Below are 22926 nucleotides of genomic sequence, written 5' to 3'. Positions count from 1 at the left end.
TTTAAACTAGCTCAGCAGGGGAGTGGGAACCGGAGGTGTAACTACAGTGCACAGGAGGATGAGAGTAGGGAAGACTGGGACAGGATTTTAGGGTCACAGGAATGTGCTGGCAGGCAACAAGCTGGTTTGACGTGCATCTACTTCAACGCCAGAAGTCTCCGAAATAAGGTAGGTGAGCTTGCAGCATGGATAGGTACCTGGGACTTCAATATTGTGGCCATTTCGGAGACATGGATAGAGCAGGGTGAGCAATAGATGTTTCATTAAAAACAGGCAAGGCGGGAAAAGAGGGGAAGGCGTGGCCTTGTTAGTCAAAGATAGTATAATGGTGGCTGAGAGAACTTTTGATGAGGACTCATCTACTGAGGTAGTGTGGGCTGAGGTTAGAAACAGGAGCGGAGAGGTCAGACTGCTTGGAGTTTTTTATAGGCCTCCACGGAGTTCCAGGATGTGGAAGAGAGGATTAGCAACATTATCCTAGGTAGGAGTGAAAGGAACAGGGTGGTCATTATGGGGGACTTTATCTTCCCCAACATTGATTGGAAATGTTATAGCTCTAGTGTGTCGGATGGATCAGTTTCTGTCCAATGTCTACGGGGGGGTTTCCTGACACAGTATGTCGAAGGGCCGACAAGAGGGGAGGCCACACTGGATCTCGTGCTTGGTAATGAACCAGGCCAGGTGTTTGATTTAGTTGTAGGTGAGCACTTTGGAGAGAGTGACCATAATTCAGTTACGTTCAGTTTAGTGATGGAAAGGGATATTGGAAATCTGTCTTTGGAGAGGAGATGGTTAGGGGCAGAGTCAAAGTGCATCTCTCTGACAATCAAAGGGAGGGGTAACAAAGAACAAACTCCCTGGAAGATGAAAGAAATGGATGGTCAGATAAATCAGAAGAAAGATCATAAAACAGATGCCAGTTTCATAATAGAATCAGGTTGAATATAAACACTATAGAGAACTGAGGAACAGAAATGAGAGGTAGACAGACAACTGGAGAATAGATTGGTACTAAACACGAAAGCAACTCCAGAGACGTTCTCCAGGCAGATTACCCTGCCAGTGTCATCATCGTCCAGAACATTCTCAGGAAATCAATGGGGAAGGTCGTTGGTTACGGTAAAAATATTGCTAAAACCCCATCAAGGGTTTTCAGAGTTCCTTGATGAGTTGTTTAAGGACATCGACTGGGCAAAGACCAGGTGGAAAGTCCAGAGTGACAGGTGGGAAAGGAGCTGTCCCTCTAGAAGGACTATTTCAGGTGGAACTTGACTTAGCTCCTGCTTAGGTCACCCAGTAACAGTAGCCACCTTTGCTTTCCAGCCAAGACTGATTCTGAAGGCAAGCAGCTCAGACAAAGGGAGACCTTGGAGCATCTACAGGAAACTGTTCCAGGCCGACAGTGGAAGCACATCAGTGATATCTCACTGGCCTGTTGTTAGGTAACTGGGAGGCTGGAAGGGCCATAAATACAGAAGCAGAATGCAGTAATAATCTTCGCTGTCACTCACTGAGCTGGAAAATCAGCAAGAAAACTATCCAACTACCAAATCCATCGCAGCTAATGGATCTGGATTCAAATGCTAACTTCTTCACTTCTGCAAAAAACTAATTGAAACACAGGCCCCTGGTTTAGCTCAGAAACATCTTGGGACTTTCTTATGGCTAATCCTGGATTAGTGGGGCTGGAAGAGCACAGCAGTTCAGGCAGCATCCAAGGAGCTTCGAAATCGACGTTTCGGGCAAAAGCCCTGTTATAACCTTAGTGTCTGTAGTTTCTTGTGAACAATGTTATCTCTTTATTCCCAATGAAAATCCAGAAAGGACTTTGAATCAATTATCCTTTTAACTGTGAAGCTTGATGCTGGTCTGTGTTAACTTGAAACAGATCTGATACCAATTCCATTCATAAACCATGTCAGAACATGGAACAGACCAGCACAGTCCAGCACAGTCCAGCACAGTACAGACCCCTCAACCCTCAATGTTGTGCCGACCTTTTGTCCTACTCTAAAATCAGACGAACCTACATCCCCTTATCATCCATGTGCCTATCCAAATGTCCCTAATGTCTCCGACTCTACTCCCACTGCTGGCAGTGCATTCCACACACCCACCACTCTCTGTGTAAAGAACCGACCTCTGACATTGCCCCTAAATCTCCCTCCAATCACCTTAGAATTATCCCTCCCCGTGATAGCCATTTCTGCCCTGGGAAGAAGTCTCTGGCTATCCACTCTATCTACTCCTCTCATCATCCTATACACCTCTATCAAGTCATCTCTCATTCCTTCTTTGCTCCAATGAGAAAAGCCCTACCTCGCTCAACCTTTCTCCATAAGACACATCCTCCAGTCCAGGCAGCTTCCTGGGAAATCTCCTCTGCACACTCTCTAAAGCTTCCACATCCTTCCAATAATGAGGCGACCTGAACTGAACACAATATTCCAAGTGTGGGCTAACCTCGCAGAGCTGCAGCATAACCTCGCAGAGCTGCAGCATAACCTCGCAGAGCTGCAGCATAACCTCGCAGAGCTGCGGCATAACCTCGCAGAGCTGCGGCATAACCTCGCAGAGCTGCAGCATAACCTCGCAGAGCTGCAGCATAACCTCGCAGCTCTTAAACCCAATCCCTCTGTTAATGAAAGCCAACACAACCCTATCAACCTGGATGGCAACTTTGAGGGATCTATGGACATGGACCCCAAGATCCCTCTGTTCCTCCACACTGCCAAGAATCCTGCCTCTAACCCTGTATTCTGCATTCAAATTTCACCTTCCAAAGTGAATCACTTCATACTTTTCCAGGTTGAACTCCATCTGTCACTTCTTAGTCCAAGTCTGCATCCTGTCAATGTCCTGTTGCAACCTACAACATCCCTCCACACTATCCATCACTCCACTAAACTCCGTGTCATCGGCAAACTTACTAACCCACCCTTCCACTTCCTCATCCAAGTCATTTATAAACATCACAAAGAGCAGAGGTCCCAGAAGAGATCCCTGCAGAACACCACTGGTCACCGAGCTCCAGGCTGAATACTTTCCATCTACTACCACCCTCTGTCTTCTATAGGCCAGCCAATTCTGTATCCAGACAGGCAAATTTCCCTGTATCCCATGCATCCTCCCTTTCTAAATGAGCCTACCATAGACAACCTTATCAAACACCTTTCTAAAATCCATGTACACCACATCCATTGCTCTACCTTCATCATTGTGTTTTGTCACATCCTCAAAGAATTCAATAAGGTTTGTGAGGCATGACCTGCCCCTCACTAAGCCATGCTGACTCTCTAATCAAAGCTGAAAAATGTGTTGCTGGAATGCTTGGATGCTGCCTGACCTGCTGCGCTTTTCCAGCAACACATTTTTCAGCTCTGATCTCCAGCATCTGCAGTCCTCACTTTCTCCTATCTCTAATAAAACTATGGTTTTCCAAATAATCATAAATCTTGTCTCTCAGAATCCTCTCCAATACTTTGCCCACCACAGATGTAAGACTGGTCTGTAATTCCCAGGATTATCCCTATTCCTTTTCTTGAACAAGGGAATAACATTTGCCACCCTCCAATTATCTGGCACTACTCCAGTGGACAGTGAGGACACAAAGATCATTGCCAAAGGCGCAGCAATCTCTTCCCTTGCTTCCTGTAGTAACCTTGGGTATATCCTGTATGACTTATCTATCCTTATGTCTTTCAAAATTTTCATCACATCCTCCTCCTTAACATCAAGCTGTTTGTGGATGTCAGTCTGTTTCGCACTGTCTTCAGAAACAACAAGGTCCCTCTCAGTAGTGAATACTGAAGCAAAGTATTTATTAAGGACCTCCCCTACCTCCTCCGACTCCAGGCACAAGTTCCCTCCACTATCCCTGATCGGCCCAACCCTCACTCTGGCCATCCTCTTGTTCCTCACATAAGTGTAGAATGCCTTGGGGTTTTCCTTAATCCTATCCACTAAAAAGTTTTTTCATGCCCTCTTCTAGCTCTCCTAAGTCCATTCTTCAGTTCCTCCCTGCCTAGCTTGTAACCCTCTAGATCCCTGCCTGATCCTTGCTTCCTTCACCTTGTGTACGCTTCCTTCTTCCTCTTGACTAGATGTTCCACATCCCTCGTCACCCAAGGTTCCTTCACCTTACCATCCCTTCCTTGCCTCAGTGAGACAAATCTATCCAGCACTATCAGCAAGTGCTCCCTAAACAACCTCCACATTTCGGATCAGTGGTGCTGGAAGAGCACAGCAATTCAGGCAGCATCCGAGGACAGGCAAAATCGAACCTCCACATTTCTGTCATGTACTTCCCTGAGAATATCTGTTCCCAATTTAGGCACACCAGTTCCTGCCTAATAGCATTGTAATTGCCTCTACCCCAATTAAATATTTTCACATACAGTCTGCTCCTATCCCTCTCCATGACTATAATAAAGGTCAGAATGTTGGGATCACTATCACAGAAATGTTCTCCCACTGGGAGATCTGACACTTGGCATGGTTCGTTGCTGAGCACCAAATCCAATATGGCCTCCCCTCTAGTCGGCATATCTACATATTGAGTCAGGAATCCTTTCTGGACACATCTAACAAAAACTGCTCCATCCAAATTATTTGAACAAAGGAGATTCCAATCAATATTAGGGAAGTTAAAGTCACCCATAACAACAACCGTTATTTTTGCACCATTCCAAAATCTGCCTCCTAATCTGCTCCTCCATGTCTCTGTTAATATTGAGGGGACTGTAGAAAACTCCCAATAAAGTGACTAATGTTACCACCTGGTAGCAGCTGAGAATTGCTAGATTGTCTAAAAGCTGACATTAGACAACTACATAGCAAGGATAGAGCAGTATTAATGGGGGGATTCTAATCTGAACCCAGACTGGGAGAGGAAGACAAGCAAATACCAGGGAAGTTGTGAATTTCTAGGATGGATTCCTCCAACAATATGTCTAGATGCAATAAGGAGACAAGCAATATTGGATCTAGTCATGAGCAATAAGTCTAGTTTAACTAATGACCTAGTTTGTGAGTATTTGCAAATTTTGATCACAATATAATTGAGTTTCATGTAGCGTTTGTGAGAGATCGGCAAAAATTGGATAATAGAATTTAGGGTTTAGGTAAGGCAGACTTTAAAGGGATGAGGCAGAGAGTGTCCACAGTAAACTGGGAATATTTGCTAAAGGGTAAAGTTACTGAGGAACAGAGGAGAGTGTTTGGAGAAACATTTAATGCTGTTCAGGGGCAGGTTGTCCCCAGGAGATGGAGAATCTCCACCTCACTCTCACAAAAATACAGCCACGGACATCGGAGCAGGGAAGGTATGGCATACAATTAAAAGGAAGAGCTTATAAAAACATAAAGAACAGTGTGGATCCCACAGGACGGGTCAAATACAAAGACCAACAAAGATCCACCAAGCATCTTTTTAAAAGCGGCTACAAAGGATTATGAACTGAAACTTGCAAAAGCCATAATAGACAATAAGAGGAGATGTTACAGTTCTATAAAGGGAAAGCCGCTGGTCCCAGTGAAGGCTAACAGTAGGGATATTGTCAGTGACTACGGGGAAGCAGGAAAGGCGGAGAGCTTGCGGGAAATCCCAAAGAAATTATCAGAGGATCAGGGACTGAGTCAAAATAAAATTAAACTAAATCATCAAAAGAAGGGAAATTAATGGAACTGAGAAATGACAAATCCCCAGGACCTGATGGCTTCCATCCCTGGGTGTTAAAGGAAGTTGGTGGAGTGAATAAACGAGGTTCAGTGCAGCGAAGTGTGAGGTGATGCACTTTGGTTGGAAGAACATTGAAAGGCAACATAAAATAACGGGGATAATTGTAAAGGGGGAGTAGGAGCACAGGGGGCTGGGTGGTATACGTCACAGATCATTGAAGGTGGCAGCACCGGGGGAGAGAGCAGTTAATAAAGCAGACAGTACCTTCGCCTTTATTACCGGGCAGAGAGTACAATAGCAGGGGGGGTGATGTTGAACTTGTCCAGGACCCTTGTGGGTCCTCAGCTGGAATATTGTGTACAGGGTGTGGGCCCCACATTATAGGAAAGATGGGAATGCATTGGAGAGAGTGCAGGAAGTGATTTACAGGAATGGTTTCCGGAATGAGAAACTTCAGGGATGGGGGGGGAGGTTGAAGACGTTGGGACAGTTCTCCCCAGAGAGAGGGCAGCTGAGAGGGAGATGTGATAGAGGTTTTCAAAACCAGAGCTGGACAGAGCAGACAGGGAGAAACAGTCCCTGCTTGTACCAGGATTGTAAACACAATGGACATAGATTTAAAGTGATATGCAAATGAAGCAAGAGTGATGTCAGTGTTGTAGAGATAGAACATAGAACATAGAACATAGAAGAATACAGTGCAGTACAGGCCCTTTGGCCCTCGATGTTGCGCCGATCCAAGCCCACCTAACCTACACTAACCCACTATCCTCCATATACCTATCCAATGCCCGCTTAAATGCCCATAAAGAGGGAGAGTCCACCACTGCTGCTGGCAGGGCATTCCATGAACTTACGACTCGCTGAGTGAAGAACCTACCCCTAACTTCAGTCCTATATCTACCCCCCCTTAATTTAAAGCTATGCCCCCTTGTAATACCCGACTCCATACGCGGGAAAAGGTTCACACTGTCAACCCTATCTAACCCCCTAATCATCTTGTACACCTCAATCAAGTCACCCCTAAACCTTCTTTTCTCTAATGAAAACAGCCCCAAGTGTCTCAGTCTATCCTCATACGATCTTCCTTCCATACCAGGCAACATCCTGGTAAACCTCCTCTGCACCCGTTCCAGTGCCTCCACATCCTTCCTATAGTATGGCGACCAAAACTGCACACAATATTCCAGATGCGGCCGCACCAGAGTTTTATACAACTGCATCATGACCTCAGGACTCCGGAACTCAATTCCTCTACCAATAAAAGCCAGTACGCCATATGCGTTCCTCACCGCACTATTTACCTGGGTGGCAACTTTCAGAGATCTGTGTACATGGACACCAAGATCCCTCTGCTCATCCACACTACCAAGTATCCGACCATTAGCCCAGTACCCCATCTTTTTGTTATTCTTCCCAAAGTGAATCACCTCACAGTTAGCTACATTGAATTCCATTACAGATGTACAGCACAGAGAAAGGCCCTTCAGCTCGGTCTGACTACACCAGTCATAAACAACCACCTAATGATTCTAGCCCCATTTCTCAGCACTTGGCCCATCACCTTATTACATCTCAATCCCTCTTCAATGTGATGAGGGTTCCTGTCCCTCCCACCCTCTCAGGCTGTGAGGTCCAGGTTCCCCACCTCCCTCTGGGTGAAATGATTTATCCTCACATCCCCCTCTAAACTTCCTGCCCCTTACCTTAAACCCCAGCTCCCTGGTCATTGATCCCTGCGTTAAGGGGAAAAGTTCCTTCCTGTCTGTCCTGTCCAATTTTCTGCATCTCAAACATGTCCCCTCTCAGTCTCCTTTGCTCCCATTGAACATTGAAAAGTACAGCACGGTATTGTGCCAAGGATTAATCCTAATGTAAAGTAAAATAACTTCACCTATGCACCCCTCAACTCACTGCTATCCATCTGCACGTCCAGCAGTCGCTTAACTGTCCCCAATGACTCAACTTCCACCATCACCGCTAACAATGTATTCCATGCATTCACAACTCTCTGCGTAATGAACCTTCCTCTGATGTCTCCTCTGTACCATTCTCCTAATATCTTAAAACTATGGCCCCTTGTGCCAGTCAATCCTGCCCTGGGGAAAAACATTCCCAGTCTGTCCAATCTCTCTTCCTAACTGAAACTCTCCAGCCCAGGCAACATCCTGATAAATCTCCTCTGCACACTCTCCACTGGATGTGATCACCTCCATCCTAGAATGTGGATTCAGAACTGCACACATTGGCTGTTGCCTAACCAATGTTTTATTCAGTTCCTCCCTGCTCTGAAACTCCATCCTTCAGTTAATAAAGTCAAATGTCCCATATACCTCCTTCACCACTCTAACCTGCAGTGCTCAAGTTCAAAAGAATTAAACAAACATACAGCATTTGTGAAAACTCTCCGGATAAAGCATTTATACAAGAGAAAAAGGCAATTGTTTCTTACAGGAGATTAAAAATTCTTTCTCATTCAATATAAAGATGCAGTTTGAGGTAAAGTTGAGGTTTAGAAATGAAAGTTGGTCATATGAATCTGCAACAGAGAGATCATCTGGAGCTGTCTGGAAAGGGGCTAGGGTATCTGCTTTAGATTAGATTAGATTACTTGCAGTGTGGAAACAGGCCCTTCAGCCCAATAAGCCCAACCCACCCAGACCCATTCCCCTACATTTACCCTATTCACCTAACACTATGGGCAATTTAGCATGGCCAATTCACCTGACCTGCACATTTTTGGACTGTGGGAGGAAACCGGAGCACCCGGAGGAAACCCACGCAGACACGGGGAGAACGTGCAAACTCCACACAGTCAGTCACCTGAGGCGGGAATTGAACCTGGGTCTCTAGCGCTGTGAGGCAAATCCCTAGAGTGAAATGATCAGCTCCACATCTGCTGAGTGGAAGGTGATTAACCTGTCACTCTATCCAGTGCACGTCCTCAGGAATATTAAGTATTGTAGGGGTCTATCCACCACTCCATAATGGTCTGGTATGGAGCGGTACCATCCCAAACCTCTTTTCCAAGGACCACACTGGCTGAGGTGCTTCAAGTCCTGCCATTCAACCATAAAATGTAGGACAGAAGTAGGCCATTCAGCCCATCAAGTCTGCTTTAAGATTCAATGAGACCATGGCTGTTCTCATCTCTACTTTCCTACCTTTTCCCCGTAACCCCCAATTACTTTCCTGAGTAACACTCTCTCTGTCTCAGCCTTGAATATAACTAATTAGATTAGATTAGATGCCCTACAGTGTGGAAACAGGCCCTTTGGCCCAACAACTCCACACCAACCCTCCGAAGAGTAACCCACCCAGACCCATTTCCCTCTGACTAATGCACCTAACACAACGGGCAACTTAACATGGCCGATCCACCCTAACCTGCACATCTTTGTGACTGTGGGAGGAAACTGGATGACCCGGAGGAAACCCACGCAGACACGGAGAGAATGTGCAAACTCCACACAGACAGTTGCCTGAGGCTGGAATCGAATCTGGGACCCTGGTGCTGTGAGGCAGTAGTGCTAACCACTGAGCCACCATGCTGCCCTGCCTCAACAGCCCTCTGTGATAAAAATCTTCAGATTCATTCCATTTTGAGAGAAAAAATTCCTCCCCATCTCTGCCTTAAATGGGTGACTTCTTATTCTGAGATGATACTCCCGGTCCTACACTCTCCCACACAAAGAAAAACAACCTCTCCATATCAACTCTGTCAAATCACTTAAGAATCTTGGATGTTCCAATAAGGTTGGAACATTCTTCTAGAGTCCAGTGAGTACAGTTCCAGCCTATCCAACCTCTCCTCATAAGACAGTTCCTCCATTCCTGTGAACCTTCTCTGGACTGCCTCCAATGTCGGAATATCTTCCCTTAGACAAGGGACTAACCCTGTTCAGAGTATCCCAGCTGTGGTCTGACTACTGCCTGTATAGTTTTAGCAAAACTTCCTCACTTTTATACTCCATTTCCTTTGAAATTAAAATCAATAATTGTGATTCACACACGAGACTCCCAAATCCCTCTGTGCTGCAGCTTTCTGCAGTCTTTCTCCATTTAAATAAGATTCAGCTCCTCTGTTCTTCCCACCAAAGTCCATAACCTTACCTTTTCCTACACTATATTCCATTTGTCAAATTTGTGCCCATTCGCCTAAGCTTTCTAAATCCCTCGGATAACTCCTTATGTCACCTTCACCCATTGCCTCCCCACCCATTTCTATCTCATCTGTAAACCTGGTGATTACTTTCCTCACACATTGTTAATATACCCAAAAGGTCCCCGATCTATGAACATCTACCTTACAAATGCTCGTAATAGAACATAGAACATTACAGTGCAGTACAGACCCTTCAGGGCTCGATGTTGCGTTGACCTGTGGAACCAACCTGAAACCCATCTCCATTATTCTATTCTTGTCCATATACCTGTGAAAGCAATCCCATACAAGGATGCAATTTAATGATCCAACATTTCCTGTCTTCCATTATCCTGCAAACAGGATGGACTGCCTTGTACAGGATATAACTGTGGGCTGAGCACTGACCCCTGGGGCACTCCACTAGTTACAGGTTGCCATTTTGAAAATGCTCCCCTTATCCCAATTCTCTGACTTCTATTAGTGTGATGTTTCCATGTATCTGCTGCCCTTTTCCTTCGAGATGGACACGGTCATGGTTTGAGAAGAAGCCTTGAAGATCTACAGTACAGCCCACTCCCCAGCTATGTAACTGCCCCTTTTCTTGTTCCTCAGCTCATTGTCTGCACGGCCTCATTTGATAGGAGAAAGTGAGGTCTGCAGATGCTGGAGATCAGAGGCTAGATTAGAGTGGTGCTGGAAAAGCACGGCAGATCAGGCAGCATCCGAGGAGCAGGACAGTTGACATTTCGAGCATAAGCCCTTCATCAGGAATGTGGGGCCACGGGGGGGGGAGGGGGGGGGGGCGGAGGGAGCTGAGCAATAAATGGGAGGGGTTGGGGCTGGGGAAGGTAGCTAGGCATATGAAAGGTAGATGAAGGTTGGGGTGATGGTGATAGGTCAAGAGGAGGGTGGAGCAGATAGGTAGGAAGGAAGATGGATAGATGGGACAGTTCAAGAGGGTGGTGCCAAGTTGGAGGGTTGGGAATAGGACAAGGTGGGAGGAGAGGAGATGTGGAAACTGGCAAAATCCACATTGATCCTATGTGGTTGGAGGGTCCCAAGGCAGAAGGTAATGTGTTCTTTCTCCAGGCTAGGATTTGGCAACAGAGGAGGCCCAGGACCTGCATGTCCTTGGCGGAGTGGGAGGGGGAGCTGAAGTGTTCGGCCATGGGGCGGTGGGGTTGGTTGGTGTGGGTGTCTCAGAGATGCTCTCTGAAACTTTCCGCAAGTTGGCGTCCTGTCTCCCCAATGTAGAGGAGATCACATTGAGAATAACGGATATAGTAAATGACATTTGTAGAAGTACAGGTAAATTTCTGATGGATTTGGAAGGGTCCTTTGGGGCCTTGGATGGAAGTAAGGGGGAAGTATGGGCACAGGTTTTGCAATTCCTGCGGTGGCAGGGGAGGGGGTGTGAGGGCTGGTGGGTGACACGGGCCTAACAAGGGAGTCGCAGTGGGAATGGTCTCTGCGGAACACAGATAAGGGTGGGGAGTGAAATATATCTCTGGTGGTGGGGTCCGTTTGTAGGTGGCTGAAATGGCAGAGGATGATGCGATGTATGTGGAGGTTGGTAGAGTGGAAGGTGAGGACTGGGGGAGTTCTGTCCTTGTTGTGGGGTTCAAGGGCAGAGGTGCAGGAAGTGGAGGAGATGTGCTGGAGGGGACATCAACCACGTGGGAGGGGAAATTATGGCCCTTGGAATAGGAGGCCATCTGGGATGGTCTGGAGTGGAATTGGTCCTCCTGAGAGCAGATGTGGCAGAGGCAGAGGAATTGGGAGTAAGGGATAATGATTTGACAGGAGGCAGGGTGGGAGGAGGTGTAGTCCAGGTACCTCGAAACGTCAACTCTCCTGCTCCTCGGATGCTGCCTGACCGGATATGCTTTTCCAGCACCACACCTTTTGACTGTGGCCTCATTTGTTGACCATTTCAGCACATCATCCCTCCTCACAGCTGCCTTAGTCTCCTCCAAACTCCCTCCTCTGTTATTCCACCCCACCCATTCCATCTGAAAACCCTGAAAGCAAGAACACTGAGCTCCCTCTCTCAGCCACATTCCTAGCATCAGGGCAATATTGATGAGAAGTGCCCTCAGTTTGGTTGCTTTATTTGATGAACTCTGGACTGTGAAGTCAGAAACCCATGCCCCAGCAAACACGTAGTCTGTTGCCTAATTTATTTCCTCTCCTTTTCCAGACTCATTCACTAACTTGCTGCCTTCATTTCTGTTTCAGATTTCACCTGAACTGAACTGAACCCTGGGTTGCCAAACCCCTGCCTCTCACTATCTGTGAACTGCCTCCAGAGCCAGTCCAGTTAAACCCCGACAGCAGGTCAGGAGCAGGAAGGTAATAAAGGTCACCCTCAGTGATATCCTCACTCACCTGGAGGCAGCCAAGACGATGTTGGAGAGTCACTGGATTGGATGATGGTGTACTCAGATCTTGCAGCCTCTGCTCAGTGGTCTTCAAGACAACAGTGAGATCAGTCAGAGCTATCTCAAACTGCTGGGCCTGGCAAAGTTTGGCCTGAAGCCTGGACTCCTGCTCCTGAGAGTGAAACTGTAACTCAGTCCAGAGCCGCACCAAATGGTCAAGCTTCTCCTGAATGTCTGCTCAAGAAAAGAATTTTACACAACAGTCAGCATTTGAAAAATTTTCAATCACAAATCGCCAAATAGTTTCCAGGCATGGATTGGCCACTTATGGGGTAGAGTGAGACAGTTGGGAATTACAGAATCGATAAGACCATAAGAAACAGGAGTAGGCCATTCGGCCCCTCGAGGCTGGTCTGACATTCCTCGTGTCCACTTTCCTGTCCTTTGTGGCTGAATTGGCCTCCAGAAGTAATGAACTTATGATGGACAATAATACACTTATCGTGGAATAACAAAAGATGGACAATGATTAAAGCATGCTGGGAAATAAACCCCAGCCTTGACTAAAGTGTCAATCCACCTGCCGCAGTATGCAGACAGGCTGCAGCTGCTCACAGACAGTTTGCAAATAAATCCAAAAGCTGCAGACCCTGCAACACCCATCTGGAGTTGGACTTGAACAGGACAATGGAATATCACCCTCAGGACAATCAGGAGCAGCAAGTCATTTGCTAGACACAGAGCGGCCTGGCACCCTTATTTGGAGGTGGCTACATGCACCCAGCACCTACCATAATGGACACCCAAAGGCCACCCTGCTATCAATGTACCAACACCTGGTTGGGTCTGATTGATCAGGGTAATCGAACCTGATCAATCCAATGGCAGATCCTCAAGACCCTCCCAAAATGACACGAAGACTCAGAAGGATAAGATTCACCACAAAACCCCACTCAGGGCAGTGACTCGAGAAGAGAAGACACCCCATGACACATCCTCACAGTGACCCCACTGATGGAAATGATACACTTCTGTCAGTGTCACCAACCGCAGCTTCCACATCCAAGGGAATCCGGACTACTTTAAGTGGCCCATGAGGAGACTTGTCTGACAGATTGTAAATCACTCGCTACTCAGTGACAACATGAACATTTCATAGATTCCCAAGAACTCCCTGACAGACAGGCAAACTGAACATTCCCGACTCGCTATAACGCAGACCCCTAATGACATCCCCACACCATGGATATGAGACAATGCAAAAAGATTAGTATTGACTGAGCATACTCACTCAGACTGCCAGACAGCAGTTCCTGATATATCCAATAGAGGGGGCAAAATTAAACAGGTTATAGTCCAACAGGTTTATTTGGAAGCACTGAATTAGTGGTGCTGGAAGAGCACAGCAGTTCAGGCAGTATCCGAGGAGCAGATGCTGCCTGAATTGCTGTGCTCTTCCAGCACCACTAATCCAGAATCTAGTTTCCAGCATCTGCAGTCATTGTTTTTACCTTATTTGGAAGCACTAGCTTTCAAAGCACCGTGTCTTTATCAGGTAGCTGTGGAGTAGGATCAAAGGACACAGAATAGTAACCCAACAGGGAAACTGAGAGAATTATGATGACAGTGTAGCTCAGACTCCCAGATGGTAATTCCCAATATCTCCAACAGGGGGCATGGCACAGCACAAACATGGGAACCGAGAGAATGATGGACGAAACAACTAACTCAAACACCGAGGCGGCAATTCCACATTTCTCCAATAGGGGGGACTGACAACACACCAACAGGAGTACAGGGAGGATTTAATACAGACACCCCAGAGAGAAAGGATTCAGACCCTCTGTTTGGTGCCTGTTTGACAAATTAGATTAGATTACATTACAGTGTGGAAACAGGCCTTTCGGCCCAACAAATCCACACCGACCCGCCGAAGCGCAACCCACCCATATCCCTAACCTAACACTACGGGCAATTTAGCATGGCCAATTCACCTGACCTGCACATCTTTGGACTGTGGGAGGAAACCGGAGCACCCGGAGGAAACCCACGCAGACACGGGGAGAATGTGCAAACTCCACACAGTCAGTCGCCTGAGGCGCTGATTCAGTGATCCAAGTGATGAAACAGCTCCTGACAGCCAGACAAGACAAGGTGTAACTGTTTCTGATATATCAAAACTCACATGCATCTTACACCTCTTCCAAATCTATTTCTGGATAGGATTTAACCAAGCTATTTTCTCCACAATGGATATAGTCTCCAAATCAGATTCCTACCTCCCCTTTGCTTTCACCCTCATTTCTATTACCTACGTTTAAAGTGGTCTCTGTCTGACAGGTCAGCTCCATTTTCACTTTTATTTAAAATGATTGATCTCTTGCAGTCCTCTGCATAATCACTCGTCTCTGAAACACTGGTCTTCATGACCACTGTATCTCAGGTTCTTCTTCCTAACCACATCATGGTCAGGGCGTTTAAACACTCCTAACCCCTACCATGAGAAACAGAGGTTGGAGCATAACAGGCCTCTGAACCCAACCTCACTTGCCACTTGGGATTCATATAATCATGTTTCATTATTGTTTAAAAAAAGTGGGGGAGGGTTCAGGGTATATACATCTCATTGTGTCAAAACTGTCCAGTTATCAAACAAAGATAACAACAGAAACAACCTCAATCTCTCTCCAGGATAACCATGTCACTGCAGGTCTGCAGGAAAGAGATATTTCATCAGGATCACCATCATTGGGAACAACATCCACAAAACATCAAGCAAATCAGGATGCAAAGAACCAAGATCAAAGAAAATTACAGGAACAGGCCCTTCGGCCCTCCAAGCCTGTGCCGATCCAGATCCTCTATCTAAACCTGTCACCTATTTTCTAAGGATCTGTATCCTTCTGCTCCCTGCCCATTTATGTATCTGTCTAGATACATCTTAAATGACACTATTATTCCCACCCCTACCACCTCCACTGACAATGCATTCCAGGCCCCCACCATCCTCTGCATAAAGAACTTTCCACATATATCTCCCCTAAACTTTTCTCCTCTCACCTTGGACTCATGACACGTAGTAATTATATCCCCTATTCTGGGAAAAAGCTTCTTACTATCCACCCTGTCTGTACCTCTCATGATTTTGTAGGCCTCAATCAGGTCCCCCCTCAACCTCCGTCTTTCTAATGAAAATAATCCTAATCTACTCAACCTCTCCTCATAGCTGGTGCCCTCCATACCAGGCAACATCCTGGTGAACCTCCTCTGCACCCTCTCCAAAGCACCGACATCCTTTTATTAATGGGACTACCAGAACTGTACGCAGTATTCCAAATGTGGCCAAACCAAAGTCTTATGCAATTGTAACATGACCTGCCAGCTCTTGTTCTCAATACCCCGTCTGATGAAGGAAAGCATGCCGTATGCCTTCTTGATCACTCTACTGACCTGCATTGCCACCTTCAGGGAACAATGGACCCGAACACCCAGATCTCTCTGTACATCAATTTTCCTCAGGACATTTCCATTTACTGTATAGTTTGCTCTTGAATTGGATCTTCCAAAACACATCACCTCGCATTTGGCCAGATTGAACCCCAGCTGCTGTTTCTCTGTCCAGCTCTGCAATCTATCTGTATTCTGCTGTAGTCTCTGACAGTCCCCTTCCCAATCTGCTACTCCACCAACCTTAGTGTCATTTGCAAACTTGCTAATCAGACCACTTATCGCCTCATCCAAATCATTTATGTCTATCACAAACAATAGGGGTCCCAGCACGGATCCCTGTGGGACATCGCTGGTCACAGGTCCCCATTTGGAGAAGGTCCCTTCCACTCCTACTCTCTGTCTCCTGCTGTCCAGCCAGTTCTCTATCCATCTCGCTAGAATACCCTGGACCCCACATGACTTCACCTTCTACATCAACCTACCATGGGGAACCTTATTAAACACCTTACTGAAGTCCATGTATATGACATCTATAGCCCCTCCCTCATCAATCAACTCTGTCACTTCCTTGAAGAATTCTATTAAGTTGGTAAGACATCACCTTCCCTGCACATAACCATGTTGTCTATCACTGAGAAGCCCATTTTCTCCCAAATGGGAATAGATTCTATCCCTCAGTATTTTCTCCAGCAGCTTCCCTACCACTGATGTCAGGCTCACTGGTATGTAATTACCTGGATTATCCCTGCTACCCTGCTTAAACAAGGGACAACATTAGCAATTCTCCAGTCCCCTGGGACCTCCCCCATGTTCAAGGATGCTGCAAAGATTTCTGTAAAGGCCCCATGTATTTCCTGTCTCGCTTCCCTCAGTAACCTGGGATAGATCCCATCCGGAGCTGGGGACTTGTCCACCTTAATGCCTTTTAGAATACCCAACACTTCCTCCTCCCTTATGCCGATTTGCCCTAGAGTAATCAAACATCTATCTCTGACCTCAGCATCAGTCATGTCCCTCTCCTCAGTGAATACCGATACAAAGGACTCATTAAGAATCTCACCCATTTTCTCTGATTCCACATATAACTTTCTTCCTTTGTCCTTGAGTGGGCCAATCCTTTCCCTAGTTACTCTCTTGCTCCTTATATACAAACAAAAGGCTTTGGGATTCTCCTTAACCCTGCCAGACAATGACCATCGCCAATCAGAGACATTCTAAACACCGCCTTTGACATTCAACGGTATTACCATCACTGTCAACATCCTGGGGGTTACCAGTGACCAGACACTCAGTTGGACTCACCACATAAACACAATTGCTACAAGAGCAGGTCAGAGGCTGGGAATACTGCAGTGAGTAACTCACCTCCTGACTCCCCAAAGCCTGTCCACCATCTACAAGGGACAAGTCAGGAGTGTGATGGAATACTCCCCACTTGCCTGGATGGGTGCAGCCCCAACAACACAAGAAGCTTGACACCATCCAGGACAAAGCAACCCACTTGACTGGCATCATATCGACAAACACCCACTCCCCCCACCACTGATGCTCAGTAGCAGCAGTGTGTACCATCTACAAGATGCACTGCAGAAAATCACTAAAGATCCTTAGACAACACCTTCCAAACCCACGACCAAATTTGGCTACAGTACATTCACTTCCTCCTCCAAGTCTTTAACATATACTGTAAACAGTTGCAGTCCCAACACTGATCCCATGGAACCGCGCTGGTCACAGCTCACCAACCTGAAAAGGAACCCGACATCCCACTTGCTGTTTCCTGGCAATTTGCCAATTCCTTATCCATGCCACTATACTGCCTCCACACCATGGGCTCTTATCATATGACTTATCCATGGTAACACATCTACTGGTTCACTCTATCCACTCTGGTTGAAACTTCCTCAAATATTCTAATAAATTAGTCAGATACAATTTCCCTTTCATGAAGTCCTGCTGACTCTGCATGATTAGATTATGATTTTCCGAATGTCCTGCTATTACTTATGTCATAATTGATTCCAATTCTTTTCCAACAATAGATATTTGGCCAGTTGGCCAATAGTTACCCGTCTTAAATTACCCCATAGTGTTAGGGATGTGCAGGTTAGGGTGAGTTGGCCATGTTAAATTATCCCATAGTGTTCAGGGATGGGCAGGTTAGGTTGGTTCACCATGGGTATGCAGGGGTAGAGCTGGTGGGTCTGGATGGGATACTCTTTGGAGGGTCAGTGTGGACATGATGGGCTGAAAGGCCTGTTTCCAAACTGTAGGGATTCTATCTGTCCAGGTGCATCGTGAATGCTGCTATTGTGTGTCTGCTTCCACCACCTCCTCAGGCAGTAGGTTCCAGGCACTCACTGCCCTCTGTGTGTGAAAAACCTGCCTCATACATCTCTTTGAAACAGCATCCTCCACTCCCCCCCACCCCCTCCACACACCTTGAACCTGTGTCCCCTAGTAATTGAACCCTCCACCCTGGGGAAAACGCCTCATACTTTCCACTCTATCCATGCCTTTCACAATCTTATAAACTTCTGTCAGGTCGCCCCACAACCTCCTGCGTTCCAGTGAAAACAAACTCAGTGTATCCAACCTTTCTCCTGAGCTAAAATCCCCCAGACCAGGCAACATCCTGGTAAACCTTTTCTGTACCCTCACCAAAGTATCCACATCCTTCTGGTAGTGTGGTGACCAGAACTGTACACCGTATTCCAAGTGCGGCCTAACTGAAGCTGTGTAAAGCAACAGTGTAGCTTGTCTATCCTTTTACTCAGTGCCCCTTCCAATGAAGGCAAGCGTGCCATAGGCCTTTCTTACTCCCTTATCTACCTGTGCTACCACCTTCAGTGATCTGTGGGCCTGCACACCATGATCCCTCTGCATGTCGATACTCCTAAGAGTTCTGCCATTCACTGTATAATTTCTTCCAGTACTTGACTTACCAAAATATACCACCTAATCCTGCACCTATTTTCTATGTTTCTGTGTGTCTGTCCATTCGGCCTCTCTCTCTCTTTCGGTCTCCCACCTCTCTCTGTCCTGATGATGCTCTCCTGCAAATTGCTGAACTCAGACCCTTTTGCTCCTCTGGACTTTAGGTCCTATTGTGTTCTCTGTCCTTACCCTCTGTCATGTTTTCAGCCACTTCCCCTATGTTGTCCTCCTCAGACCCTCCTTCAGCACCCTATCCCCTTCCATCCTCGTCCTCCCTTTGCTCCTCAGTGACAGAGTGTTTGTGTTGTTAACTTGCCTCTGTTCCTGGCATCAGTTGATGGGCACTGGTTGTTTGCCAGCAGCTCCTTCCTCTGGGCAGTGACATTATCCAGAGCTCTCCGCAAACTGCCCAGCTTCTCAAAGATCAGTCGGTTTTCCTCGATCTGTTCTTGGATTCTCTCAGAGACACTGGGTATTCCTGGTGGATTCCACATTCGGTCCTGGACCTTCTGCAGCAAATCAGAAAGTACAGCCACCTGCTCCAAGAACTGGAAAAACAATCAATCAATCAATCAATCAGGGTTACTGTAGGCAACAGAGAAATGTCAGGAACAGAGAGTTCACAACTGATCCCTCCCAAGGTAAGATTCCTCAAGGAGGTCCATCCCTTATGAGGATTGATTCCTCAAAGAGGTTGATCCCTTGAGATTTTATTCTATCAAGGAAGTGGATCCCTCAGGAGGATTATCCTGAGGGAGGTGGATCCTTCCAGGAGGTAGATCCATTGAGGAGGTAGATTTCTCAGGAGGTGGATCCCTCAGGAGGATGCTCCCTCACTCTCCTCCCAGCCCCAGAACCAGCTCATCCCAGGCCCTGAGGATGGACCGAGGAGTCGCTCTTCTTTTTGGGAGATGGTTTGATATAGGATTCTGGGTAATCCAAGATGGAGGACAGGAAAAATCTCTGGCTGTAAGAGCTGCTCCTTTTTTTGAGGTATTTTAGGTGATTTCCTTGAATCCCAGGAGCAGCAATTCCTATTTTATTTGCTGTTGCATTGTTTTGGAACTTTGGGAAAAAAAGTCAAAACAACAGCAGTTTAAAAGGGAGAAGAGCAGACAAAGGAAGCACATGGTGAGGACAGTGCAGGGGGGAGAGAGAGAGAGAACCTGCACAGTTACTGCCTTTGCTGTTTGAATTCGTGTATCGCTGGACATCGGAGTGCATCTGGGAAAATTAACAACCAGTGAATATCACAACTAATCTTGGAGGAACTGTTGGGCGAAGTTCACAGCACAGAATCAGATAAGTTAATTGTTGTTTTAAGTCTGTCCAAGAGAAAGGCTGCAGTAGTGAGTATAGTGGATTCTTTCTTGATTATATGTTTTTGGAGATAAGTCTCTTGATTAAACTTAAAATATAAGCCATAGCTATTAATTTAACCTGGGGCTGTGTTTGTAGAGGAATAAGATGGTGTTATTTTCTGGGTCTGTAGATTGTGAAGGAGCAAAAATGGCCTTTGCAGTGATATGCACTTCTTGCCAGATGTGGGAGTTTAAAGAGAGTTTAAGGGTTACTGCGGATTATATCTGTCATAAATGCTGTTGGTTGCGAATCTTATCAGATCGAGTGGATCGGTTGGAGAGACAGATAGAAGCGATGAGGAATTTGCAACAGCAACAGTATGTGATGGATGGCAGTTATAGGAAGGGGGGAAAGTCTCAGGTACAGTCACATAGATGGGTTAACTCCAGGAAGGGTAAGAGGGGTAGGCGATGGAAATGTGTTGCTGGAAAAGCGCAGCAGGTCAGGCAGCATCTAGGGAACAGGAGAATCGACGTTTCGGGCATTAGCCCTTCTTTTACGTCGATTCTCCTGTTCCCTAGATGCTGCCTGACCTGCTGCGCTTTTCCAGCAACACATTTCCATCTCTGATCTCCAGCATCTGCAGACCTCACTTTCTCCTAAGAGGGGTAGGCAGCTAGTGCAGGAGTCTTTTGTGGATATACCCATTTCAAACAGGTATGCTGTTTTGGAAAATGTAGGGGGTGATGGATTCTCAGGGGAACGTAGCACGAACAGCCAAGTTTCTGGTATTGAGACTGGCTCTAATGCAATGAGGGGTACGTCGGCTTCCAAGAGACCAATTGTGTTAGGGGATTCTGTAGTCAGAGGTACAGACAGACGTTTCTGTGGCCAGCAGAGAAAAAGCAGAATGGTGTGTTGTTTCCCTGGTGCCAGGATCAAGGATGTCTCAGAAAGGGTGCAGAATGTTCTCACGGGGGAGAGGGGCCAGCAGGAGGTCATTGTCCACATTGGAACCAACGATATTGGAAGGGAAAAGGTTGAGACTTTGAAGGGAGATTACAGAGAGTTAGGCAGGAATTTAAAAAGGAGGTCCTCAAGGGTAGTAATATCTGGATTACTCCCAGTGCTATGAGCTAGTGAGGGCAGGAATAGGAGGATAGAGCAGATGAATGCATGACTCAGGAGCTGGTGTATGGGAGAAGGATTCTCATTTTTGGATCATTGGAATCTCTTTTGGGGGAGAAGTGACCTGTACAAGAAGGACAGATTGCACCTAAATTGAAAGGGGACTAATATCCTGGCAGGGAGATTTGCTAGAACTGCTTGGGAGGATTTAAACTAGTAAGGTGGGGGGGGGGGGGGGTGGGACCCAGGGAGATAGTGAGGAAAGAGATCGATCTGAGACGGGTACAGCTGAGAACAGAAGTGAGTCAAACAGTCAGGGCAGGCAGGGACAAGGTAGGTCTAATAAATTAAACTGCATTTATTTCAATGCAAGGGGCCCAACAGGGAAGGCAGATGAACTCAGGACATGGTTAGGAACATGGGACTGGGATATCATAGCAATTATAGAAACATGGCTGAGGGATGGGCAGGACTGGCAGCTTAATGTTCCAGGATACAAATGCTACAGGAAGGATAGAAAGGGAGGCAAGAGAGGAGGGGGAGTGGCATTTTTGATAAGGGATAGCATTACAGCTGTGCTGAGGGAGGATATTCCCAGAAATACATCCAGGGAAGTTACTTGGGTGGAGCTAAGAAATAAGAAAGGGATGATCACCTTATTGGGATTGTGTTATAGACCCCCCCCCAATAGTTAGAGGGAAATTGAGAAATAAGCTTGTAAGGAGATCTCAGCTATCTGTAAGAATAATAGGGTAGTTATGGTTGGGGATTTTAACTTTCCAAACATCGACTGGGACTGCCATAGTGTTAAAGATTTAGATGGAGAGGAATTTCTTAAGTGCATACAAGACAATTTTCTGATTCAGTATGTGGATGTACCTACTAGAGAAGGTGCAAAACTTGACCTACGTTTGGGAAATAAGGCAGGGCAGGTGACTGAGGTGTCAGTGGGGGAGCACTTTGGGGCCAGCGACCATAATTCTATTCGTTTTAAATTAGTGATGGAAAAGGATAGACCAGATCTAAAAGTTGAAGTTCTAAATTGGAGAAAGGCCAATTTCGATGGTATTAGGCAAGAACTTTCGAAAGCTGATTGGGGGGCAGATGTTCGCAGGTAAACGGACGGCTGGAAAATGGGAAGACTTCAGAAAAGAGATAACAAGAATCCAGAGAAAGTATATTCCTGTCAGAGTGAAAGGGAAGGCTGGTAGGTACAGGGAATGCTGGATGACTAAAGAAATTGAGGGTTTGGTTAAGAAAAAGAAGGAAGCATATGTCAGGATAGGTCGAGTGAATCCTTAAAAGAGTATAAAGGAAGTAGGAGTATACTTAAGAGGGAAATCAGGAGGGCAAAAAGGGGACATGAGATAGCTTTGGCAAATACAGTTAAGGAGAATCCAAAGAATTTTTTACAAATATATTAAGGAGAAAAGCGTAACGAGGGAGAGAATAGGGCCCCTCAAAGATCAGCAAGGCAGCCTTTGTGTGGAGCCACAGAAAATGGGGGAGGTACTAAATGAATATTTTGCATCAGTATTTACTGTGGAAAAGGATATGGAAGATATACATTGTAGGGAAATAGATGGTGACAGCTTGCAAAATGTCCAGATTACAGAGGAGGAAGTGCTGGATGTCTTGAAATGCATAAAAGTGGATAAATCCCCAGGACCTGATCAGGTGTACCCGAGAACTCTGTGGGAAGCTAGAGAAGTGATTGCTGGGCATCTTGCTGAGATATTTGTATCATCGATAGTCACAGGTGAGGTGCCGGAAGACTGGAGGTTGGCAAACGTGGTGCCACTGTTTAAGAAGGGTAAGGACAAGCCAGGGAACTATAGACCGGTGAGTCTGACCTCGGTGGTGGGCAGGTTGTTGGAAGTAATCCTGAGGGACAGGATGTA

General features: G+C 46.3%; 1 protein-coding gene across 1 annotated transcript in view; it reads right to left on the bottom strand.

Annotated features, from left to right (window-relative positions):
* The window catches only part of LOC148146821 (microtubule-actin cross-linking factor 1, isoforms 6/7-like), a 99574-nt gene that overhangs the window by 22713 nt on the left and 53935 nt on the right, over positions 1-22926 (bottom strand). The window contains exons 6-8 of the mRNA XM_087996941.1: positions 18952-19143; positions 13500-13521; positions 12216-12442 (exon numbers count right to left, since the gene is read on the bottom strand). Of these exons, the coding sequence (XP_087853067.1) occupies positions 12216-12442; positions 13500-13521; positions 18952-19143 (441 nt within the window). The remainder of the gene's footprint in view (positions 1-12215; positions 12443-13499; positions 13522-18951; positions 19144-22926) is intronic.

Source organism: Chiloscyllium plagiosum, unplaced genomic scaffold, assembly GCF_037043375.1.
Source record: "Chiloscyllium plagiosum isolate Xiang-an unplaced genomic scaffold, Cpla_swu_hap1 HiC_scaffold_19, whole genome shotgun sequence".
Classification (NCBI taxonomy): domain Eukaryota; kingdom Metazoa; phylum Chordata; class Chondrichthyes; order Orectolobiformes; family Hemiscylliidae; genus Chiloscyllium; species Chiloscyllium plagiosum.
This window is presented reverse-complemented; position numbering and strand designations above follow the sequence as displayed.